The 27887-nt window shown below is 35.2% G+C and overlaps 1 protein-coding gene across 1 annotated transcript in view; it reads right to left on the bottom strand.

The window, feature by feature from the left end:
- ROBO2 (roundabout guidance receptor 2) overlaps positions 1-27887 on the bottom strand; it is a gene marked incomplete at its 5' end in the record, with an annotated part of 1616413 nt that overhangs the window by 14687 nt on the left and 1573839 nt on the right. The window contains 5 exons of the mRNA XM_082840252.1: positions 7361-7566; positions 11811-12071; positions 20843-20999; positions 25514-25639; positions 26033-26314. Coding sequence (XP_082696378.1) covers positions 7361-7566; positions 11811-12071; positions 20843-20999; positions 25514-25639; positions 26033-26314 — 1032 coding nt within the window. The remainder of the gene's footprint in view (positions 1-7360; positions 7567-11810; positions 12072-20842; positions 21000-25513; positions 25640-26032; positions 26315-27887) is intronic.

Raw genomic sequence — 27887 nt, 5'->3', positions numbered from 1 at the left:
TTTCTGTATTTCTACATGTCTGCTGAAATCTGCAAATAAATCTGTGCCGGCTATTTGAAACTCACTCTCCAAACAAGCATCTCCTTTTCTACATCTCCAGTTTCATTCCTAAGCTCCTCCTAACTGATTTCCTTCTGGTTCCTTCTATCTTCCTCCTTGTCATATGAATCACTTTTTCTGGGACATTTATCACATAATTCTGTCTTTCCATTCAAAGCCTTACCTAGTTTGCCAATACATTTAAACACTGACTGAGGTATTTGAGATTCTTCAATATCTAGCCCAGCCTACCTTTCCAGTCCCATTCCCTCTAATAGCCAGTTCAGTCCCATTGCCTCTCATTCCTTTGACACACCTCTAGATTGTTACTAACTGTATTGCCCAGTGCCTAACTTCAAAGTCCAAATCAACAGCATCTCTTTTATCACCCTGACTCCACTTCGTCTTCAACCCTGTCTTAGAGAGAATCAATTTCTCTACCTCTTGTGTTTTTCAAATAGTATGCATACGGTAGCATATCATATCTCTACAAACTAGTGTTTGTTGCATATATGTTTTCTCTTCCAGACAGTGGAACTCTGGAGATTAGGAACTATTTATTATTCATTTTAATACCTCATGTACAGGGACATTTCCCAGTAAAAATTCAATGAACACTGGCATAATGAATTAAATGCCTTCGATACTTTCATTATAAATTTCAGTATAAATTCTGCATGGGATTCTATTCCATGTGTAATTTCCTAGCAATGGCCTTACTTTAGTTACAGAAAGAACATACTCAAAATAACTCCCAGAACATTTATTAAATAAGGAATATAAGGTCAGTCAACTCCTGTTGATTACTTGGACAATGGGGAAAGCAGTGATGTAACTAGTCCTTCATATGAGGATTTCCACATACAGATTTGCCAATTCCTAAACAAATCAACTATTTTCCGGCCTTTGGGTCTTTGCTCTGACTTTATCTCAATCATTAATGCTCCTTACTATATTACTCAGAAATTCCAGTTATTCACGAAGTTTTCTCTGATGTGCTTTTTTCCCTTCCCTGGGAAGAGAGGGTAGCATGGATGAATGACATGGCTTCAAGTGGGTGTTGGTCAATATGGAAAGATATTCTTTTTTCACCACTCTCTATAAGAGCAAAGAAACTAGATAGATGACTTCAGAGTTGAAGACATGTGTGCCATAGTGATTTGCCCATAATGGGCAATAGGAAACCTCATCACCACAAACTAAAGAGGGCCAAGTGCCCTCAGCTTAATATAGTTGAGTTTGCCTTCAAAATGGAGGGCAAGAAGGAAACAAACAGAAGGAAAAAAATGTTCTTTCCCTCTTTGCTCCTCTGTCTTTATGTTTGACAACCCATTCTCTCTATTTGAGATATGGGGTACTTATGATATATGGAATGGCTACATTTGCGGGAAATATTTTTAAGGAAAATTGGCAATACACCATGAGTAAAAAAGTATATAACATATATTAAATTTCTTCCATAGTGTAAAATTGTTAAAATGTATTTAATGATTACTGATTTCACCTCTCTGTGGCTACCATTCTTTCTTTTTCTTTATATTTAAATATCAAAGATTATCTGAAGATTTATGTAAACTATTACCAAAAAAAGACAATGATGATAAGAAAAGAAAAACAGTGATTCATCAATTAGAAAGTAAGCCATTTTTGTGATAACTGGCTTTCTTTCATAAATGTAAACATAACCACGAAAGTTGAAACCAAAACTAGGTAGTAAAACAGCGAAGGTAGAGATTCTTCACAAATTACAAGCAATCCATGCCAATTTGACATGTTATAGACACAAACATAATCAATACATATTTAAACATTTAATGAAAAATGAATTTGTGTAACATAGCCAGATTTATTTGTGTTTGCATCTTCCATCTTTCCAAATTTCTCAGGTTTAAAAGTTGCTGAAAGGCCAAAAAAATCTCAAATGTATTCAAGCTGTTAAGATAGAACTGCAGATAGGACATTAAGCTGTTGCAAAATGGTACTGAGCAGTAAAATACCATGATAAAGTGGTATCTTGCTGTATCTCCATTATGTCTTCAGCACTAAAATTAATTTATGATCAGTCATCAATTCATTTACATGTTGTTTTATGCTAAATCCTTCCTTGCTGATAGATGCTCATCCTTAGACCCATTAAGCTAGAGTAAAGTGTATGCTTTATAATATGACCCTGCTAATTGTTGCATTACCATTTTTATGAGATACAAAAACTGGCTGTCCCCCATTTTTTCAGCCAATATTTAATCCAGGAGCTCTTCCTATTAAGTGCAATCTGTCTAACTATCTGTTAAATAAAATCTTCAGCTCTAAGTGTCTTTGGACAAATCAATCCAAATATTGACCTCTGCCTAGATGTAGAAAAACATTTCTAATATTTAGAAGTTCTTTCACTCAAACATATTGAATGCACAACAATTCACCTACATTCCTCAGAGAGAAAGGAATGTGTAATATAAAAGGGAAAGCAAAATAAGAAATTTAAAAATCTCTTCCTTGTGACCTATGACACCTGCTAATTTGTTCTACTCAGATAAAAATTGAATATATGATATTCCACGTTTATCTGTTAAATTTTGAAGTATTTAATTTCTTTTTAAATAAATCAGAGCTGTGGAGAATGTCTAAGAAAATTATTTAGTGATTTTTAGCATTACCTCTGAAATTTCCTTATTACAAAAATATTTTCCTTAAATTTTTGCAACAAAAGCAAGAAATCAGGTCATGCTTTTAAGTGGCCAATTCTTTAAAAGCTGTGTGGTCAAGTAAGGTGGTGAGGCTGCCAGGTTTTACTGTTTTCAAAATAATCTGCTTTGAGACTTCCAGCAAAAACCTCCAAAGACATAAAATACAGAAAATATAGAGCTCCGATTTCCTTTCAACCAGGGTATTTACGTGGAGTTCAGCAGTCAAGGAAACTTTTATTTGTTTCATTTAACAGCACTCACTCTCAGTGTTACTTTTTGTGATTACTGAGGCAGTTAGAACCTTGGCTCCATGTTCAGGACATTTTTCTCCTGCCCTCTCTCCTATTGCCTTCTGCTTTTTTTTTCCTGTGCTGGAGGCATTAAATACAGGAAACACTCACCCTTGACTCCCACCATGGAAGTCAAAGAAAAAAGTATTAAAGGTTTCCCCCAACCTGTTACTCAAAAGTGGTGGGTTTGGCATTTAGAAAGAAATATTACAAGCATATTCCTGAATACTGAAACAATCCTGTATGTTTACTTTCTAGACAAAAAAGAGTGTGATGTGCTGTAATCAGAACATTTTTTGTACTTTATTACAACCAAGTAGGTTTAAACTGTAAGTATAAATTAAAATAAAATTATAAAAATGTGACTCCCTATGAGAGTTGAATTTTGTTGGCATGAGTCATTATAACTGAATATAGAATGAAATATGAAAAAAACAAATAATAAAAGTTACATCTAAAAATTTAATATTTTTGATCTTGATTAAGTGTATAAGGGGTAAAAATGAATGTTTCCAGAGATAATGTGTTGTATTTGTATAAATATATATTTATTCATATATGTATAGATGCACACGCACAGAAAGGGAGAGAGAAGAACAGACCAGGAAATCATTTTCCTCTTAAATATGCTAAATCCAAAGATGAGAAAACAGTTGAGCATTTCCAGAGCAGGGATCATGATAACTGGTCTTTGGAGTAAGGCTGATTGATTTTGAACATTCTTCTGCCACTTATCAGGTGGGTGATCTTAAAGAAAGTCTTTAAACCCCTCTGTGCCTCAATTTCCTTATCTATAAAATGAGAATAAAAATAGGGTTGTGACAATTAAATGAGTTAATACATGTTAAAACCTTAGAACAGGGATCAGCAAACTTCTCCTGCAAAGTGCCATATACTAAATATTTTAGGCTTTGCTGTCTGTCATTTATTTTTTCTTTTTGTTTGTTTCTTGTTTTCTTACAACCCTTTAAAAATGTAAGAAGCATTCTTAGCTCACTAAGCCACTCATACATAAAAACAGGCAACTGTTTAGAAGAGTGCCTTGGGTGTACGAAGGGCTATATATGTGCAAGTTGTTGTTGTTATTATTACTATTATTACCAAATCTAAATTCCTAGCCAAGTGGCTGGAAGGAATAGACTTTCAATAAATATTTGTTGTGGAAATCAATAAATAACAAATTTTCAAATACATTTTCCACGCCTGAATGTTATGGACTGAATGTTGACATCCCCCTAAAATTCATAGACTGAAGCTCTAACCCGTAACGTTATGGTATTTTGAGGTGGAGCTTTTGGGAGGAAATTAGGTTTAGATGAGGTCATGAGGGTGAGGTCATGAAGGTGGGATTAGGGACCTTATAAAAGGAGATCAGAGAGCTTGCTTCCTTCTCTGCCATGTGAAGACACAGTGAGAAGATGGCTCCCTGTAAGCCAAGAAGAGGGCTCTCACCAGAAACCCAATCTGCCCACACCTTGATCTTGGACTTGTCAGCTTTCCACTGTTTGTGGTTCAAGCCACCTAATCTATGATATTTTGTTATAACTACCCAACCAGACTAAGACACTGAGATTATGGGTTATAGAATTACTGATACTTTCCTCTCTTCTTGGCCTTTTCCATTCATGAAGCATTATTTCAAAAAATTTAAAGGCCCTCATAAATTACTTAGTTGTTCTGAAAACATTTGAAAATAATATATTTATTTCTTTACAAAAATAGGCTCTGTACCTTGTTAACTGCTGATATTCCTTAATGTGGCAGCTGTTGGAATGCAACATATTTCAGAAGTAAAATTCTAAATAATTTTATATACAGTCTTATTAGCCCATCTTTGTGTTATCGCTGGGCTTTCGTTCTGGTTGGATTTAGAGTTTCAAGGACTGGTACGTAACTGTTAGTTCTATTTCATAAAAAAATGGTCATTAGTTTCATGAAAATGAAAATAGAGAATTCAGATGAAAGTGATGACTAATTTACTCACACCACACACAAATTTAGAATTCAAGGTAATTTGAGGAAAAATCAGAATCCTCTCTGTGGGCACTTACCATCTTAAAAACATACAAAGCCAATGGAAATAGCCTCTGTTTTATTGCCCACCTCATTTAGCACCATTAAACTAGCCTTGAGTGTCTGAAGAAAACATAAACACGTTAGAGCAATATTCATTAGCATGTTGGTTTCTGTAGCATTTGGTCCATACACACATGCATCTCAGGGCCACCCCCAGGTACGCATACACACATGCACACATGCTCTACTACACTCAACATCCTATGTATGCTCATATACATACTCCTACGTACACTCACACACACACACCTTACACATAATCACAAACCCAGGCTATACTTTCAGACACGCACACTCTTCTGTACACACAGTCCCTCCCTACACACACATCCTTTTTTCTGAAAAACTATATTTACTTTTATTTTTAACTTTTATTTACTTTAAATTACACTTACACCCTAGAAAGCAAATTAAATCTTTGATCATACCTTCCCCACAAAGTTATTGTAAATCCCCAAAAAAAACAAAAAAAAGAAAAAAGTTTCCTGCTTGGCTACTTTGGTATAGAGTGCAACTTCTTTTACTAACTAAGGAGAGATATTATTCATAGGATAAATTCATTGTGGAATGCATACCTAAACACCTTGAGGTTTTTATATATGGCAGTAATTAAGCACCGAATTGAAGTAGGAAAATAGACTTTTTCTTACCAATAAAAGCTTCATTTGGAATGAACATTATACCAGCTACAAGGGGAAATTCAGATTGTCTTTAACTGCGGTCATATTAACAGTGAAACATGTTATTAACAGGTGAGCATGTAAAAGTCAAAATGGCCTTCTCCTGATTTATAGGTATATTTATCATCTTTGACATTATAATATTTAAGAAAAGAACTACATAGGCTGTGGCTGACTTTTATCATTGCAATTTTTACTGCATTCCTAATAGAAAAGAGTTCAGTATCAGCAGTGAGACATGCAAAACTATGCAGATTTTACCCTGAAGGAGATTATGCTAGAAATTCAGGCAAAGGGGCTTAACATAATAGTGCAGTAATAAGTTAGCTCTCTGCATTCAAAGATTTAAACTTTTGCTCTGCCACCTTCAGTCGGATCTGGATTTCAAATCACAGCAGTTTATCTGCACTTCTTAATTAGCTTAAGAATCTTAAATTAGCTCGGCATGCAGACAGCCCCCAGGTAAAAAGAAAACCTGAAAAGTGTAGGCTTGTGCATGACATTGTGTAATTCAGGAAGTCGTGCAGAGGAAACACGTAGGTACTCATGCTTCTCCATCACTTTCATAAAGGAATTTCCATCAGTGTTTTTGAACTATAACACACAGTGTGAAATGTGTGCAAATTAAGAAGCCGTTGGAGGAAAAATGAATTAAATGGGACTGTGGTAAAATGCATTCCTAGAATGAAGAGTGTCATGAAGGTAAATATAGAAATGGGTGGTACACAGAGAAGACTCAAGGATAGGACATGCATGGGCAACACATTTGTAGCACTTATATCTTTATAGTCACGTAAGAGGCATTTGCGTGTGTGTATCAAAGAACGGATACCTACTTGAATAGAAAGACTGAATTTTTACTTTTCTCCACAGTCACTGTGCACACATTAGGATTTAAGTTTTTTTAAATACAATTTGCTAAATTTAAATCCTTGGAAATAGGTGGCAGTCCTGGGATCATCCTAGGAGGATACGAGTTGCAGCCTTTCACTTGGTGAAGGAGGCCAGAGGAAGTCAAAGGGGTAAACAGCAAAAATAACTATTTCTTGGGAGAGAAGCAATTATTGGATCAACAATATGAAATGCATAAATGTATAGTTTATCTCACTATACATTTTCTCCACTCTAAAAATAATACCTTGTGCAACCTTAGAGAGCCTTATTCTGAAGAGCTGCTTATTTTCATCAGTGAATGATTTTACGGAGTGAAATATCAAGAAGCGTTTTAAGATTGCATTCACTTTGTATGTTGCTCCTGATATACAAAATATATCATTTTTAAAAGTCAAGGTTTTTTACGTAATAGACTTGTTTCCCCAGTAGAGTGAACTTTTCATGAAAGCCCTGGATATAACTGAGTTTTCTTTCATGTTTTAAAGCTTTTTAAAATTCATGAATTTTTCTTATCATTTTTGCAGCGAAGCAAAAGTATTTCCAAATCCTTTTTGAATTTTGTGTTTAATATTAACATATTAAAAATGTTAAAGAAATAGATGGAGTGGAATAAATCTTACATAAGAAAGTATTTGACTTTCGATGCATTTTAATATTACAAATGGGTCACTTATTCCTATTAAATCAGTTCCATTACCTGTCACAGAGCTGTCTAGATTGTCCGTACTGGATCCGGGCGTCTGTTCTAGTGCTCTCAGGGGCCTGGGGATTTCTAAAGCTTCCTCTTCATCATCAGCATCATCATCTGGAACATCTGTTTCCAAATCGGAAATCAAAGCTCCGGACATGTAACCTAATGGTGGAACTGGGGGCTGCGGAGGTTGATTATTGCTTTGAACATGCCTAGAATTCACAAGGGAAGGAAAAAAAAAAAAGTACTGGTTAGCGTTCCACAAAATTGTAATTAGAATGAAACAGCCTGCCGTGGTAACTAATTTTGTTTTCTTGCTTTCCTTTAACTAATTCTGGAGCTTACTATGCTTCCTTACATTTCAGCAGAGACAATGGTCTACATATACATGACTTGCCAAAACAGTAACAACAGTATAGACTATTACACTCTTCTATGGGTATTTATGGGATGATACACAGAGGAAAAAGACTACAGACCCAACATTTTTGTGCAAATAAATCACCCAGAGGAGAATAGGAATATTCATCACACATATCTATTTAAAGCTGATATTTTTTGGTCCAAAAAGAATACAATTACATTCCCAGTTTTGTGTCAAAGTTCTACTCAGCCTGTGTAACCCACGTCACCTGCTGGCCCTTATGAAGAAAAGATGTCACATGAAAATCTAATACCAACACCTTTTCCCTCCAACCATGGCCCATTCGCTGCCCTACGAGGCTTTCCTCCTGCACGATCCCCCAGGAATCAGGCTGGGTGATTGTTTCCACTTTAACGAGTTTAGGTTAAACTGGGGAGGAATGGCTACTTTTGCTCTAGCTAATATTTTTGTATCTGTCTTAGCCACCAAAGTCTTAAACACCTCAAAGGCAGAAAAGATTCATCTCAGCACTCTGTGTTTAGAACAGTAGGTGTGCCAAATAAACCAGTTGCAATGAATGAATAACTCTAATTGCAACCTTGGGAAGTAGATAGAACTGGTATTATCACCTCTCTTTCAGAATTTTTTAAAGGGAGGTTCAAATTTAAGTGACTTAAGTTTCAAATAACATGGCTAGTAAAATGCAGAGCTGGACACTAGAGTCCAGTCAGCTCGCTTGGTGACTACTTAGGAGTTTTTTCTAAACCATAAAATGCTGAAGGAAAGTTAAGTCTGTTATTTGTTACTGTCATTATAGAGGGAATATAGCATGTTTTGACACATTTGGTTTTCTTGGGGTTTTTTTTGCCTTGATACAAAATACTTAAAAGACCACTGGATTTAAGGGCGATTTATGCATTTTTATGGTTAGTTTTTGAATTAAAGATATAAGATTTTCTTTAATATTTGCATTTATGGGGAAAATATTTCATTTTTCCAGAATTTGTTTAATATTCTTCTCCCAACTGCATTCTTGAACTTGTAACCAACTCCAATATTAACAAGATTCTAGACCTTTCAATGTTAAAAAACCTAAGATATTAGTTCTGGAAGCTACCTCAATATCATCAGGCCCACATCTTTAATTTAATAGATAAGGCATTTGAGGTCCCATTTATTACCTGGCATTCATCACATCTCATTCATTGGAAAGTCAGGAAGTTTCCTAACTAATGCTTTCACAGAAAATCTTGAGTGTTGATGGCAACATCTTGCTCTAAGTGTAACCTCAAATTCTGTTTGTGAAGAGTGGATGGAGTGAGTCAAGTCATGAGCAAGAGAATATAAAGTGATATTTATATACATGAGCCATTCTTGTCTAATAATTTTCACTTTGGTCCTAAGAAGGACCGAACAGACCAACACTCTAGTCCTACAGCACTGGTGACACCTCTTGATGGAACCAAGACACACTGAGTGGTGAAAGTGTATTCCTCGAATTCGGGAGAATGAGGAGATGAACAGGAAAAGGGTACGTAACATTTTTAAGTATCTTCTAGTAACAGGCACTGTGTTCTGCACTTCATGGGTCAATAGGAGCAGAATCCCTGGAGGTGAAGCCTGGAATTATTATTTTTACATACTCCTCCTGTGATGTCGATGTGCAGCCCAGATGGGCTGGCACTGCCATCCTAGTAGGGCAAGGTCCTGTGCGAGCACATGAAGACTCATACCTCCTACACGGGGCGTCAGCATGGCATTCTGGAGGACTGTTGGATTAACAGAAGCATACTCAGAGAGAGAAGCAGGGTGTGCTCTGTGGGTACTTGGGGCAGGTGGACGAGAACTAGTTTGTTCACTCATTCAGCAAGTGTCTATAGAGCACTCACTAAGTGGGGCTCTAAGAGTGGAAAGACAGCAATAAACAACTCAGGTGAAAACCCAAGCCCTCTGAATAATAACAGCTATAACGTGGCTAGATAATTTACTAAGTACTATACAAGTGTAAACTCATTTAATTCTCCCAAAAACAATGGTGTGAAATAAAGAATTTGACCTCGCCCAAAGAGAAGTTAGACTTTTGCCTTGTACTCCTGAGAGGTAATCTCTAAGCTCTAGAACATCCTGTCTGATAAAATGTCTTTACTTGGAGGCCAGAGGCTCCTCCAGAAAGTCTAACTATATGATTTATGGAGGGAACTTCGAGTCACAGGATATCAGCTCACCTTCTGGAGGGGCCATAGACCCTGGTCAGCCATGCAGATAGTCAACCACATCTATGTGACAGACCCCCAATAAAGACTCCGAAACTCAAGGCTCATGTGAGTTTCCCTGGTTGACCCATATCATCACACTGAGTTGCTGAGAAATTGTGCTTTTCACTACTCCACTGGGAGAGGACAAATGGAAGATCCGTCTTTGGAATTTCCTAGCCTTTCTCCCGCACATTTCTTCTCTTGGCTGATTTTAATCTGATTTCACTATTTCACTTCTTCACTTGGCTGATTTCACTATAATAAGCTATAACTTCAAGTATAATAGCTTTCAGTGAGTTCTGTGGCTCCTTCTAGCGATTCTTGAACCTGGGGGTAGTCTTGGGGACTCTCCAAACTTGTACATAGTGTCAGAAGTGAGGGTGGTCTTGGGGGGACTGCCCTCTCACTTTGTAGATGAGTCAATTCCTATTACCATTATATTTTACAAATGGGGGACTGAAGCACAGAAGTGTTAAGCGAGTTGCCCGTTGTCATACAGCTAGTAAGGAGTGGCAGTGGCCGTGGTCCGGCCTTGGCTGCCCCTAGTCAAATCCCAGAGCAAGCAATCAGAATATCTGGGGTTGGGTCCTATGCATCCAGGTTATCCAGATGATTCCAAAACGCAGGCAGCGCTGAGACCCTCCAAGCTAGAATCTGTGCTTTAAAGGACTAATATGCAGGGCTTCATTTAATTAACTTGAAAGAAATCCTCTGGCTCTTAAAGCAGCTGACTTCAACTTCAATAGTTGTATTTTATAAAGCAGACTGATGCAAAATAATACTGTTTACCAGTAAAATGTCTTTGACCTTTGGAAAAACATCTGATGATTGAGAAAATGTTCAAGAACCTCTGGTTCTAAAAAAAGAACCTATGTTTGTAATAAGCTTTAAATGATATTCCTGGTTTGAGTATCTCTTTGTATATTTAGTTGTATTTTTAAAACACATAGTTCATTAACACTGAGAATAAGACATCTCATTATCAGCTTATCCCAGTAGCTAAAACTACCAAAAAAGAAGCTAAGGCTCTTTCATAAAACTTTAACTTCAAGCACAGGACGTAAATCAACATAAGATAATCAGAGGTATGTTACTGAGATTTCATTTTCAGGAGTCAAACTTATATGTTACTGTTTGGGAGAAGGGAGAGAAAATAAGAAAAAATAACTGCACAGAATTGTGAGAGTTGGTTCCACTTGTATTCCTGTCATATTTTTCACAGGATACATCAGCAGACTGCCATCTATACCTTATGAAAGTTTATGAATCAATGAGAAAAAAAGGAATTTGGGATTTGTAATTTATTCTAGGGGTTTTTTTGTGTGTGTGCATTTACTGTTACTAACATTGTTGTTCTTTTCTGTCTCATTTAGTTCAGCCCAAAGAAGGTCTTTTAATAACTGACACTGACCATATGTGATTTGCAGAAGCTTACATTTACATATTCACAAACACATACAGAATTAATCACAGGCACTTTGAAGAATCTAAAAAGAGTCCTTCATTATGGTGTTGGAAGTGAGTTCAAGGATAAGCTAATTGAAGCTAAACTGTAAATTAGAAAAGATTCTGGTGTAGCCAAAAGTACTTGAGCCTGAAATTCAGCAGATCTGAATTCTTGCTCCAGTTCACTCTAATTAGTTGTGTGACTTTGGTCAAATTCTTTAACATTTCTTCAGTCAATTTCCTTATCTGGATGATGAAGGAGTTGTACAAAAGCATTTCTAACCCCAGCTGTAGAGTTCAATGAGACTCTCTTGTGAATTTAATGTGAAAGAACGTTTCCTCTATCCATGTGTTGAAAGCATGGGTCCCCTGACCTCATGAGGATATTTACCATGTTTGCTTTGCTATATCAAACTGATAGGCCCTTGTCAACTCATCCAGGTGAGCCTGCAGCATGGGCTGCATCTCTTCCCGTGGGGAGGGAGTTAGAGTTGCAGTGGACTGCTGTCCAAAGGAAATGGCAGGGGAAGAAGCCACGCCTCGGACAGGAGGTGTTGGGACACGATCATCATCTTCTTCCAGTTCATCTTCCATACCCTGGTGTAAATAAGTTTGTACTGGTAATGGTGGGCACCAGCTATCACTGTCATAGCTGAAATTAAATGAGGAAAAAAAGCACATTAACACTTAGGCGTGCGCACACACACACACACACACACACACACACACACACACAAATACACTGGCAATGAATGGCAACCACAGTAGCATCTAAAATGTTCTCCCAGTTTATTTCCTCCTGATTTCTGGTTGTTGGCACTATTATAGTAAATCACCTGGCTGTTATCTAATTTCTAATCATAAGTACATCGGTTATCTCAAGATCTCAATTTATTCTTAAAAGATCTTTTTAGCTAATTGTTACCCTGACAGTTACAAAAGGCAATAACTTCCCGACAAAGTTACTGACGTAGAAAAACCAAATTGCCAATTAAAGACAATTAATGAATTTAGTGCTTGTAGATTTAACTATTTTCTTCTCTTGTTCATCCTTGTGCACCAACAGAATATGCCAATATTCATCTAAGAAGTGTTTGATAATTTTATTTACTCTTATTCTAGATCTATGCCAACCTTTCATTCCATATGACATGTCAATCATTAAGACTTTGTGCTACAAAATGTATTCAATAGCCTTTCAACTGTCTTAATTTTCTTAATTTTTTCATTAGAAACTGATGTCTCCTTGTATCTCAACATCTCAAATCTATAGAAACAGAAATTTAAAACCTAATCCTATAAAATATATATTAAAAAGAAAAACAACAATTTTAAAAACAGCATGTTTTAGGGATTCTGGTTAGGGAACATAGAAAATTAATCCAAAATGTTTTAATTGTGACACAAAATCAGTAGCATTTTTATTTATACCTTCTCTGTTGTGCTATTATTTTCTTAAATCAAATAGATCCCAATGCACTTTTAAATGGAGACTTAAGGATAAGATAAGCAATTTTATTAGATGTAATTGTCCTATAAATTCAACCTCTTAAATATCCCCCAAGTCTTTATTCTACACTTCACCTCTACTCCCACGATCACAGATCAAACTCCTTCTGAGATGAACCAGCCCATTAGCTTTCCTAGTCTCTTGGAATGTCATCATCATCCCTTCTATATCTTCCATACAGGCAATCGGATTATATTTCTAAAATCTTCATTCACATCACACCTATGCTTAAATTATTAGTGATATTGCTAATGTAAGAAAGAGTTCAAACCCATTAGCAAGGACTAAAAAAAGATACTTCCCCATCTCATCAGCCTATTATTCTAGCTTAATTTCCCATTATTTCCCCAACACCAGCCTACTCTATGTTTTTTTAATCTCTGGGTCTGTATATGACTACTCTCAAATCATGTGACTGTGAGCTCCTGCTTCTCCTTCAAGGTTCAAGTCAAATGTCCTCAGTTTTGTGAGCCTTCTCTGCTCCCACCATATGGAACTGATTACAACTCCATAATACTTATACTGTGCACTCCCCATGTTATACTGGAATTATTTGTCTCACGTCTCTTTTTCCCCACTATTCTATGAGATCCTTAACTCAAGAACTTTGTAATTCTCCACTTTGCATTTCCAGCACCTATTACAGTATCTAGCATATAGAAGGTTTCTATTAAAGAAACTGAAAATAGAATGAATATTACAAAAATATATATCTAGTCTTGATGTCCCTTACAAAACACTAATTTGTAAATGTCCAGATGATTCTTGAATAGTTTCACTGGAGTGTCTTTCCAATTATCCTGTTTAAAAATGAATTTGTCAAAAAGCCTATACATGGATGTTTATAGCAGCTTTGTTTATAATTAGTGAAACTTCGAAGCAACAAAGATGTCTTTCAGTAGATGAATGAGTAAATAACTCGTGGCATATCCAGATAATGGAATATTATTCAGTGCTAGAAAGAAATGCACGATCAAGCCATGATAAGACATGGAGGAATCTTAAATGCATATTACCCAAGTGAAAGAAGCCAACCTGAAAAGGCTACATACTGTATGATTCCAACTATATGACATTTTGGAAAAGGCAAAACTATGAAGACAGTAAAAAGATCAGTGGTTGCCAGAGGTTAAGGGGAGGCAGGGATGAACAGACAGAGCACAGAGGATTTTTACAACAGTGAAACTACTCTGGATGATACTACAATGGTGGATACATGTCATTATACACTCATCCAGTTTTTCTTTGTACATCGGCACACAGAATGTACGACACCACGAGTGAACCGTAAAGTAAACCATGAATGTTGGGTGATAATTATGTGGCAATGTAGTTTCATCAGTTTATCAAATGTACCACTTTGGTGGGAGATGTTGATAGTGGCAGAGGCCATGCATGTGTGGAGGCATGGGAAATTGGGAAATTATGTATTTTTTTGCTCAGTTTTGCTGTTAACCTACAACAGATCTAAAAAAATAAAGTCTGTTTAAAACTCCTCAAGTTATCATCCTTTGATCTGACCAACACGTGTCAGGTAACTGGATCTTTTTATAGAGCATAAAATCCGGTGGGGCAGACTGATATGTAGCAAATAATCAAAGATACCAAGTATTATAAGAATAAAGCAGGGAGGCTGAAATTAGTTTGGGGCTTGGGTGAGGCTCTGCCGACCACTGAAAAAGGGGATATTCTAGGTAACACATGAGAGGGCCCAGAGGAAGAGAAAATTTAAAGTATTTGAAGAACTCAGCTTTCTAACTGGTAACAGCTGGCAAATAGAGAAGGTTGGTTATAGATGAGGCAGGAGAGGTGAGTATGTGCTAGATCATGAAGGGCTTCATCAGCCCCAAGAAAGAGTTTGGAATTTTGCCTGTGGGTGATGGATAGTCACTGAGAGGTTTTATATAGAGTGTGATGACATCTTTGGCTGTTAAATTTTCATCTCTTGTTGAGGGTACCTGAATAATCTTCTACCTCGATGAGTTGCAAACTGAATACTTTGTTTCAGAAGCCCTGTATAATCTGATAATATCTCTTCTGAAATGTCTTTTACATTTTAGTATCAGGCACACTTTAGTGTGTTACAAATAACCACTTTTATATATTAGAAAATATCAACGGTTAAACTTGTATTCCCATTTCTTGGCTATATAAGTACCAGTATGACCCGAGAAAATATATTGCTCTAAAACGATGGCATTTTTAATGTTTTTTATGTTGGAGATCACAGTTAGATTTCATTTGAAGATAAGAGTCTGTGGTGTAAAAGTTCATAACGACGATCCCAGTTGGATTTATTGCTTTTAATTTCCCCCATCTTCTAATCAATCTTGCACATCACTTACACTTTCTGTCTATGAAACATCAGAACTCTTGGAATAAAACATTCACTTCACTTTACTCTGTTCTGTCCATTAAATGTGTCAAAGCCTCAACCTACCTTTTCAGACGTTTTCTTCAGTTTCTCAACAAGAATCTCCTGCTCAAAAGAAATTGGTTTGTTTCCTCCTTTCTCTGTACTTTTCCATCCTGGTGCATTAGTTTAAAGAATTCAACTTATTTCAAATAAGCTAGACTCCTCCAATTTCACCTTACTTTCACCTTACTTACTCCAATTTCACCTAGCTTACTCTTACAGATCCTTCAAGCTACAGGCTAAATCCCATATCTTTTGTAAAGATTTCCCTGATGAGGCCAAGGAGCACTGATATATAACTCTTCTGAACTTGCACTGATAATATTTTTGCACATTTACTTGAAAATTGATTATACACTGTCTTCTGCCATTTCCAATGTTGATTTCTGTAACTGTTGTCCAACTTATTTTAGTATTTAACCTTTCACATGTTAATAGTATTTTTTCCTCAAGTGGCTTTAAGCTACATTAACATAATGACATTGAACTATTCCTGTTTGGCCACATCTGATGTAATACCTTAAAAATAGTATATGATAAGCATATTTATTGATTTGAAATGAAAACTCACAAACTGCTTCATTATTAAGAATGCTTAGGTTTCTTTCCTTAACTTACTTAACTTTAAATGCTATATTATTAAGTCAAACAAAAATATGTATAAGTAGCCTAATTTTTTTAAAAAAACTGCCCATTTTCAATATGGAATATGCATCCTGTTGTACTTCCTCAATAGTTATAATTAAATTTATTTCATAAACTTGTTACAAAATAGCACAATTTTATTCTATAAACTAGTACATGTACTTTCCTTGCTTACATAGACTATTGTCAGGGATGTCCTACCTTTGAACAAAGAAAGAACATTTATATATTCAATCTTTCAAATGGAAGTAGGGAATTATCTCCTAAAATTTCCCTACTTCATAAGTAGTAAACTATGCTTACTTCAAATAGTTCAAAGGGAATACACATATGGAATGAAAATACATATAGAACATAAGAAAAGGAGTAAGTAATGGTACATATATCATGTATTAAGGTAACATAAAAAATTGTAATTAGTTTCACTCAACTCATTTTTTTATTATTCAAATACCACCAGGCAAAGGAGAGTCTACCATAAAATATGAGTTTTAACATTATACAATTACATTGCATAATGTACTAAATGACTAAAAAATATTCTAATTGCTATTCCATTTAACTAGAATGGGTGTTTATCATCAATTCTGCCAAGTCTTTTCTACAAAGAAAATCTAGAACAGTAGTGAGCAAACTCTGTCCCCCTGTGGAACAGAAACAGAACTAAGAAAAATCCATGGATTCATCTCAGTCATTTGTGCAAGAAGTGGAAAATAGAGAGAGGGGGATAAAAGAAAGTCTAGGTGAAGAACATGAGAGAACAGGTCAAAGAAATTTGGGATACGGTGCAAATCATACGATGGGGACAACTGTGCATCACCTCTGAGGTATTCATGTCTTAATTCATTCCAGAACAACAGATACTTAGGTTTTGTGCAGTTTCTGAAGAAGGGCAAGAAAGTAATAGATGACTCTATGAATGTTATGCAATGCATAGTTCTGGTTTTATAGTTTCCTTCATCTTTACAGATGTATATCTTATTTGAGCAATGAAAATTCAACTTTTTCTTGCAGTAATCTAAAAAAGACTGTGAAAACGATTCTAATGCCAATCCAAAGGTCTTTTGGCCAACCTTTCCTAGAGGAGCTTTTGTTCTTTGACTTCCTGTCAGTGAAATATGAGGCATCATATTATCTGTCTTGCCTGGTGAATAATAAGCAGGATGGCAACAAATCAATGTTGCATGTGAACTAACTTGTGAAAGGCCAGATACAAACACCAAACTACTAATAAAAATACAATAAAGTTCAACAACCACAAAAGCCTGCCAATTTCTAATTGCAATAGCAAAACAAAGCATTAGTTTTCTATTGAATTACTACTGAATTCTTCCTAGCATCATATGATTACATTAAAATACATTATATTTATAGCTAAGAACAAACATTTTGATACATTTTTGTCTAGCTGAGAGAGGCATATTGATGAGAGAGAACATTTACCATTGTTGATATAGTACTGAATTAACAAATCATTGTCTATTAGGACAATGATTTGATAACATTTGATATTTAGTATTGTGGGGGGAAAATAGCTCAAGAAAGGCCAAGAAAGAAAATTGATGATATCTAAGCTCTTAGAAACAATATTAAACATTGTGATAAAAAGCAAAAGACAATCTTTTCAAGTTTGTGATTATTCTGGGCTAGATACATTTCTAAAATCTATCCCTCTCTCTCCATCCTGCTGCCATTGCCTTATTTTATTCTCTTATCATTTTCATGGTATTAGCCATTCTGCTGCAATATCCCATACATTATCTACCTGCCCTAGCCTCATGTCCTCCAATCCACCTTCTATACCCAAAGATCAGAATTCCTATAAGACATACAAGACTTCACAACTGGCCTCACGACACCTTCTCAAATTATCTTCTATCCTGTGCATGTTTCAAGCTCAACAAACCTCATATGGCAGAAAGATATAGACAAGCAAGTAGAATGCAATGTGATGAGTATTACAATAGAGAAGTAAGTTTAAGGAATAATGACAAATAAAGGAAAGGTAAGTAACCTTAACTAGAATAGGGTGGGATTTCAAAGGAAGAGTAGGAAGTACTAAAGGAAAACTAATGGGACTATTCCTTTTTTTCCTCATCTTTCATTTTATTTCTATTTTTTGCCTTTGGCTAGGAAAATTTCTCTCCATCTGCACGGCAAATAGTGACATTAGTAACGTTTTGTTGTACTCTGGTTAGAAATCTATTCTGATGTGGCGGTTACTTTATGTTAGGGACCACTTCTCATTATCTTTGTCCTTTTTGCTTCTGGCTCAGAGCCTGGCACCCAACAGACACCCAACTCTGGGTACTATTATTTGTGAATAAGTGATTTAAGATTCACCTCAAAACTCAACTTCTATATGCTTGCCCCAGCCTTATCTGGCATACATGGTTATCCCTTTCTGTATGCAAGTTATTATTTTGTACACATTGCTTAGCTAGGGCTTGCCATACAAAATTGTGTGTGTGTGTGTGTGTGTGTGTGTGTGTGTGTGTGTGGTTTCTGCTCTCTACCTCTGAATTCTGTGAGTTTCCTAAATCAGGGATCACATCCTCCTTATTAATTGTGTTTTTGTTTCTTTCATCTCTTTTGCTTTCCTTTCTGGCACTGGGCTTAACAGTTCTTAAAAAAAAATGTATGTTGAATAAGGTCTCTATTATGATATACTAAAACAACAAAACCAAAATCTACATATCACCATAAGAAGTACAATTGCTGAATCCTTGTTTGTTAGAAATAAAAATTATTAAAAACAGGTGACTTCTAAAGTTTTTGTTTATATTTCAAGAAAACTTTAAATTTGCATAAGTTTCAAATCAAGGCATATAAACTATTCTATAAAAGCTCAAAGTTAGGGCTTCCCTGGTGGCGCAGTGGTTGAGAGTCCGCCTGCTGATGCAGGGGACGCGGGTTCGTGCCCCAGTCCGGGAGGATCCCACATGCCGCGGAGCGGCTGCTCCCGTGAGCCATGGCCACTGAGCCTGCATGTCCGGAGCCTGTGCTCCGCAACGGGAGAGGCCACAACAGTGAGAGGCCCGCATACCGCAAAAAAAAAAAAAAAAAAAAAAAGCTCAAAGTTAATATCATGAAGAGCAGAGTATAAATATAGAAAATATTTAAAAATCTTTTTGCAGTATTATAAGGTTTTCACATTAGAAAATACAAAAATATTAATAAGATAACAAGAGATGGACAAAGTCATCGTCATCTCAAATCTACTAATCAAGATTCCAAATTACCTACAATATTTACGCTATCTGAGTTCAAGACTTTATGTTTATAAATGTTTAACAACACTACTTTTCTCTCCCCAGTTTACAAGTTCTATTTTCTTATTTTCTAATTACAGCCTTTAAAATGCATTTTTCTAAGCCCTGTAATAATATTTTCTTGTGAAATACACACCTCTGTTCCCTGCTTCCCTGCCTAGGAATTGTGTGACACTAACATATTTTATTATTGATATGTATTACATAAGATCATGGGCAAAATTTTGTTTTTAAAAAAGTCAGAGAAAGAAGGTATACTTTTAACTTCCTATTTCAGGTGTGAACGTTTTAACAAAAGTACAATAAAACTGACATGCATATATATGGGAACTACAATCTCACAAAAGCAAATGAAGCCCTTTGGAGGGAAAGAAAGATATAGAGAAAAAATATGGAGGTATGCTTATTTATATATATGCATGCCCATCTATCTATCTATCTGTGTATATAATGAATATATAGAGTATATGTGTATATATATTAGGTAACTGAAAGAGAAAGCAAATGGAATCTTTTTTCGGAAGCAAATGTGATAAAGAAAGTTCTAGTTAGGAAAATTAATCTGGAGACCTCAAAGACAGCAATTATGTAAGAAAAAAGGAGATGGAGAAAAAATTATAAGCATGTGCATGTGATCTTTATGTAAAACAAGATAAGAAATAAAACCATTATTTAAATAAACTGAGATATTTTAATACCTAAATACTTCTAAATAAAGGAAAACTTGGAATAAAAAGCTGCCTCTATTCTGCATTTTTCAGTTTCAGTCAAAAGCAATGGGTGACCTGGAAATTGTGAGGAAGACAGAGCACTTAGAATTATTAAAATAGAAAAAGAGACTATGTTTCTTCTGACTAGCTATTTTTTTTGGATTAAAAAATAAACAGTATCAATGTCTTTCTACTTCAAAATCAATTAACACTTAAACTAACAGAGGAAAACAAACTAATTCTTGTGAGATGTTTGGGAAAGAATAAGGAAGCTGGTCACTTAACTTAAAACTCTTAAAGAAAATTTTCTAACTTAAAAGGTTTTGTTACAGAGTGTGCATTGGCTTGAACCTCCTTTATTGTTTGGACCCCTAAATTCCCATCAAAGCTGATGATTAAAGTCCTACCCACTGGCCAGATCCCTACAATTATCCCATTGTGATGGAGCTCAACAGTGGGCGCCCTGCTATGGCCAGACATCAAGTCATTAGAGAAACGTGAGGGATGATGAAGAAGGTTATTTTAATTTCCTTTTCAGCCCTTCTCAGGAGTGCCTCTTTAGTTCACAGAGCTCTGGGTTACTTGCTTTCAAACTAACAAGCAATATTATAAATGGAGGCTGCATTATCATGATTGCAGACAATCTAAGGCACTTGATGGCCAAGGATTCTACGTCCTCAATATGTGCTGTGTTGTATTTATCAGCTAAAAATATATAGATGGGGCAAACAATAAAAGAGGCGGGGAGCAATGAACAGGTTGGGAAGGTGGCAGGGAAAACAGGAAGACGACACAGTATCAAGACAAAAATGCATAACAGAGAAAGGAGGATAGCCCTGGGCATTTTGCTGGTATATGAGATATTTTTACCCATTTTCTTGCAGTTCCACTGCATAGTGTTCCAGCTCTGTACCAGGAAGGGGCTGGACTGGGGGAGGAGGTAGCGGAACATTGGCCCAGGTTGATCCATTGTTTTTCTGTGCTTTAGAAGAGTTTTTATTTTTCTTCTTTTTTCCACCTTTCCCACCTGAAAATAATAATACATTTATTCACACATAGTGAATATCACAAGAAACAGAGTATATCAGGCAGGAAGATGTATTTATGTTTTCAAAACACCAGAATCAGTATGTTACAGCTGTTAAAAGCTATAAACAATGAAATGATATAATAAGAAAAACATTTTTATAAATCACTCAAAATGATATTGTTTCTTTCACAATGCATTAACTGCAGAGTTGAATGAACCAAAAACATGGCTGCGGTAGCAAAAGCTAATTTATTGATTTATTCACGTTTGCTGCCTCCACATTTTCATTGTTAGATGAAATAATGGACCATAACAAATTCTTTCAAATGTCAGATTTTAGTGCGTTTATAATGCTCCTTTGCATAATCTGTCTCGGTGGAAAATGCAGTATCTAAGGATACAGGCTAAACTTTTCCATTAGAATTTACTCAATTTAATTAATCCAGGCGAGTAACAGTTTTCTCTCAAAAGTAACTTATAAAAATCAATCAACTACAATCTGGAGGATATTTATAAATCTTTCACAATGATATGTTTTATAGAATTTCTGACTAATGAATGGCACAATTATTTTTGCATATAGTGAGAGTCGTTCCCAGATGTCTAAGCATAACATTTCTTAAAATTCCAAATATGGGGAAGATTAATGGAAATAGAGTAATCAGTTTCAGTATTCTCATAATACAAATGAATTCATGTACAAAACATGAGCAGAAAGTAGGTTGGCAGCATATAAGCCATATCTGGAATTACCAGAGCTTAATGAAATAGTTTAAAAAATATAAAAATATAGTTTTATCATTTGTTCAATGCAGTACTTTTTACTCCGCCAAAATTAAGTACATCAAGTTTCTTCCCAAGTGGACCACAGTTGGATGCAGAAATGTGTACTTCTTGAGCAGAATGACAAAAAATGTTTCAGGGGAACCTAAGCAACTTCTGTCACTCCCACTACAGTCAATAGCTGTATCTCCAAAAAAAAATGGTATTGACCCCTTGGACTACATCTTTCTGGAACTAAAAGTTATGAGCATCAAATTGTAGCAGAGCTATCTAACAATAGAGATATCACTGAAGTTTACCTCATTTCTTTTCTTCTACCAATTACTAACCTGCATCAGCCAATTCAGAAAATTATAATAACTTTGAGTGCCAGAAAGTGATGAAACTACTGAACTGGACATATACACTATTGCCAATTATGGGATTATGTCTGTTTTCTAGGTAGTGTGAACATATACACACATATTTAAAAGAGCATCCCTGAAAACTGAGTGCTTTCACCTTTCCTTTCACTTTTTATCTTTGGCAGAAGAAGTATTAAGAGAAAGGAGAACAAAAGCCATTCCACACCCAACTCCTACCCCAATGAGGATCCCAGAAATAACCCGATTCTCAGAATAAAAATAATAAACCTGATTGAATTTAAGTCTGTAATTTTTGTGTTTAAGGTAGGTGAGCCTTAATTCTTTGTTTCTTGATCAAAACAATCATAAACAAGATTGTATCTTTCTCGGTAGTATCAGAACCATGTCTCAATACTTAAAAGAAGAATGGGTTGGGCGTGTGTTCTTCATAGCTTTTCCCTAGTTGTACCTCTTTTATCCCTTGTATATTTATATGTGTACTATGCTCTTTTCACTTTTTATAGCACTTTTAGAAGTGTTATATGATCACCACCAGAACTGAGTGACACAAATAGGGAAGTTTTTACATCTCCATTTTATAGATGAGAAAATAGAGGTTCTTTCTGAGTTTGTGGTCCATATTCACACTGTAAGAGAACAAGCAATTTAGAAGGCAGCAGCTTTACTGGAAATTACAATTTCAGCAGCTCTGAACCCAGCTCTGTTGAAATCCTTGTCCAAGGTCAGGAAAGCCATTATCAACTCTTCCAAACGACTTACTTAAAAATGTGCTGTGGTAGCAGAGGTGATTCATAGGGGGATTTTGTGAGGGTTTTCCATACAATGTCTACGTTCCCCTCTTTGGGGGCAATTTCTGCCTCTCATTGTGGGTACTTTTGGTAAGACTATCAATCAACATGCTTTGTCTTCTCTAGAATGAGTTAAGAGGTGGGCTCTTAGCATAATAGTGGCCTATGATATGAGCTAAGAAAATTAAATTCTCTATCTGAGATCTATATCTTGATCTCAGTGAGCCCATTGTGTTGCTGTTTACTTGCCACCAAAGATCATCAAGCATTTTAAGGTGAGAACGGCCTGCATTATATTTTAGGGGAACATATTTTGATGACTTGCAAACATATTTGATCCGTCCCTCTTCAACTGAAAATGTAAATATTTGGATTTATATTTACTTATGCTGAACAAATGATTTCTATGTAAAGAAAATTATGAAAATAGCTCATTTTAAAATTAAACTTATAGTCTATTTAAAAAAATACTGGCATATAAAAAGATTTAGTTATTACTACTGGCACTGTGTTGTATATGCATGTATATATATAAAATTATGATTGCAGATACTATTTTGAAAAAATCTGAGTTTTATATTTTTTAATGGTTGGCTTTTTTAAGAGAAGTGCTAAGAACTTATGTATTTAATAAATCATAAGAGTGTTTCAAAAAGGGTGAGAAATTCATTCATATAACTCAGGAATGTCCAATTTTCTTTATTACTGTGATTATTTTAAATTTGTTTTATCACCGTGCACAAATTAAGAAAATCTTATAATATCAGTATGATATGATCCAATATCCATAGGGAAGTTTGATCTTAAATCTAAGCTTTAGGAAACATACCTCTGATTATAAGCACAAAACAAACTAATATTAAACTCAATTTGACTAAACTAAGAAGAGAATAATCACATCACTCTTACCTCCTAAAGAATGCTTTCTATCACCAATTTAAGTAATTTTGTATTCAAATGTAGATGAAGTAGTTAATATAATTCATATATATATATATATATATGTAAATGTCACTCAGATTAATGGATTCAAAAAAGCAGTAAGCACTATTGTGAATCATGTTCTGCTTACAATTACTCAAAAGATAACTTTAAAAACTCAGTGGTAATCAAGATATACAGAATATTTAATAAGGAATTCACAGAAGGTCTTAAACAATCCATGGCTTACAATATATAGATTAAAAAGAAAATATATATATATATATATATATATATATATATATATATATATAGATTGAGACTTTGCATATCTTGGATGAAATAAGCCTAGGATAAAATTAATTTTTTAATTATTCAGTACAATTGTGGGATTCCTCATAAATAAATGACAGTACAAATGACATATAAGGTTATTCAAAACAATTCCCCTATATAATTAAGCCAGTTTAAATTCATAACAGATGTTTAAAATTTTCTGCATTCTACAATGTATCTAATTCTACCAATAGGTAAGAAGAGCAAATGGCTCATTTTGGAGGGGAGAGAGAACATTAACATTTTCAGACTGAAAGGGTTTTATCTCTGAGGAAAAGTCATTTAGTAAATGTTAACCTAATGACGTAAAAGAATTAACTCTTTATGGCTTTGATGCCTAGTAGCCTGTGACATATCATAATACATCATAATCTTTTATTAAGGAACTGAGGTTAAAAAAAAACTTCATAGAAATAAATAGTATATCATTAGTATGAAAAAATAAGCATATAAGGTCATGGCATCAACTAGAAATGTGCAGATAAAGTCGTCCGTCATACACAACATAGATGTTATGTTTGAAAGTTAGAATGTCTACTAGGACCTCCTCATTTTAGAGATGAGAATCCTTGGGCCTAGAGAAAATCACTGATATTCATTATGATAGGTATATATTTCTTTCCAGTAAAATGTGTTTTTCCCCACGTGTGCTATACAATATCTGCAGTACAGACTGTTAGTTCAGCTGTTGTATCTTGAATATATATGAAAATTTACAGCACAAAAGAATTATCAATAGGAAAGATTAGGGGTTTTTTGGCAATTAAATGTAAAGAATAATGTCCCATATTAACATTCTTGTTTAGCATGGTATCAGGACCTTACTCTAAATAATATCATTCAATAGAATATTATTACATAATATTTTGGAAAAATTGTCCAAAGATAGGAAGTCACATCACCAGACTCCTAATATTATGAACAATTGCCAAAATCATTTGCATTTTTGTTGAATTCATCTTTTGCTGTCCACACTATGGGGTTGACTTTCCTACAAGATCTTTTTATTGTAAAGTTCTCTGGACTCTTAAGCAGGGCTCAAGGCAGATCAAACTCATCTGATCCTTAATAATTCGTATTTAGTAAAATGGTACTATTTTTCCCTGAATACATCCTTATATAATTAGTACATAAAGGGTGATGGTGAATTTTACCCCCTCCCCCAAATCATGATTTCATTAGGATAAACTGTTATTGTTATTTGAAAGATAAATGTCTGACAGTGAGTTGTGATCCAGGTACTTCTTCATGGTTGTTAGGAACACAGGTCATATGCTGGTGACAAACAAATATTTCTCCTTACTGTGACGAGACCAACCTGAGAGACTGCCACTCCTCTCTGAGCTGTTGTGAGAGCTGGTGGTGCTGAAATCCTGTGACTGGTTGTGTGGCATTCTATTAGACAATCCCTCAGCCAATCGGTAGTCAGGGATGTAAAGTAAGGCTAAGGGTTAAAGGGCAGAGGTCATAGTGGCATCATGTGATTAGTTCACAGCACAAGCCCATGCAGAACATGCAGTTAGCAACTCAGAAGCAGATGTCATAGGACAGTGGAGGCATGTTTTGTCTATCCTGCCTAATGGAAGTCGAGATGGACTATTGATCACTATCGAAAAAAGAGCTAAAAGGATGAAACTGATTGGTGTTGGTGTGTGGTGATAGTGACGACGGTGGTGGTGGTGGGGACTGTGGAAGGTACTGAATACATGCCGGTATATTTTTTAGTTTAGGTAGTGAACCTGGTGATGAATCACTAAACTGAACAACAAATACTAATTTCTATCTCATGCAAAAATGGTATGAAAATAACTCTTCAGGAAGTAAGGACTTGACATACCATTGTTACCTTTGTTCTGATCAGGTAGAGAATAACCAAATCCCATCAGATCTGTTTTTTGCTGAATTGAGCTTTTCCACTGTGGATCGGGCAGATCAACAGCCAATTCATGTATGCTATTGGAATGCAATATCTGTGTAGTGGCATATGGAGTAGCCTGTGTTATTTGGCTGGAACTGTTGTAAGTGGTTTTGGTCGTGAAGTCAATGCTGCTATAAATGGCTCCATCTGAGAGCATCGTTGCCGTTTTATCCCCTTGGCCTGGAACTGGTGGCAGCACATCTGTGGTGAACATAGGGAAATGAAACAGTTTAATGATGCACAGGAAGCCCAAAACTATCAGGACTGAAGATGAAAAATAAACGTGTCATGCCACACGTTTGCATTTCAGCTGAGATGGGCTTCATGAGCCAATGAAGGGTAGATGATATACAACCATCACCAAGCTATCAGCCTTGTGACAGGCAGGCCTACAGCTCGTCCTTCATGTCTCACTGGTTAACACACCCCTTCCCCCATTTTCTTCAACCATGAATGAGAAGTTTGGTATATTTCACTATTAAAAAATGCTTTCAGATGCTCATTCTGTTTTAGAATCTATGAAATTGTTAGCTCTTTACTGAAGCAATGACAAAAGTGAATCTACAAATCATGGATTAAAGCATCTTTTTCCACTTTATCCCAAGAGACATGGAATATAACTGCTAAATAGATGCAAACATGTCCAAAATTATACTCTCCAAACTATGAGGCACTTTCTTCTGAAGTTTCAACTTGCTGTTTATCTGGGTTGATTTCACAGCTCCAGAAATGGAGTGTAACTAATGGTAACAATTTTTTTTTTATTGGATAACAAAGGAACATTTTCATGAATAAGTCATTTTCACAATACAGCAGGATTTAACTATAGAAAAAGCAATGAGTGATTAGCGAGTTTAGTTTATGCTACCAAATCTTAGAAGTAGAGAATTATAGTTTCAAGTTGTAACACAGCAAGTATAAAATTAAAATTTAGGAACAACACTGAATATCAATCAGTCCATTTATCACTTTGGTGTGCTAAATTATCTTTACATGATGCTTTTTATTTCAGAACTGCCACCTCTCTCCTGAGCACTCACTTTCCTTCCCAGAAGAAAGATACTAGTATCTAAAAAAAGAAAAAACAAACAAACACACACACACACACACACACACACACTAATACTATTTTTAATCATGCAGAGTTAAAGTGAATATAATTATATTATGCTCCTTAATAATGTATGTTCTGAAAGTCACATTTCATAGGACATGAGGTCATCAACCCACTTGATCTCTTCATTATGGGAAATTTTCAACTAGTTATAGTACTGTAATAATGAACCAGGTTGTCTCAGTACCAAAACCAGCTTATCATCACAAGGAGAATGCTGAAATAGTCAAAATATCCTAAAACTTTTAGATGAGATGATACCCAACAGTACTTGAAATAAGGATTCTTGTAAAATATTAATTTTGCTTATATATTTTACAAAAGCTAAAAATGATCTTCTTTAGCAACAGTAACAAGACATTTATAATATATTTTATGCACTATATAATTTAGGTCTCCCTGAGGGTTTTGACGTCTGGAATTCCAAACTGTTTTATAATTAAGTATATATGTACTTTATTAAATGACTATTTTAAATACATATCAGTGAGATTGTTAAACATGTTCACATTTGTAATATTTCACCAAGTTGTATAAGCAAGTAAATTGTTCTTGGATTCAGAATTTTGTAACTACTTTCTCGCCCTTCTTGTTTTTAGCTATAAACTAATTAGAAAATTTGATGACAAAGAAACGTATTTCATTCTAAAGCATTAGGTC

Source organism: Leucopleurus acutus (assembly GCF_964270905.1).
Source record: "Leucopleurus acutus genome assembly, chromosome: 5".
Taxonomy (NCBI): domain Eukaryota; kingdom Metazoa; phylum Chordata; class Mammalia; order Artiodactyla; family Delphinidae; genus Leucopleurus; species Leucopleurus acutus.
This window is presented reverse-complemented; position numbering and strand designations above follow the sequence as displayed.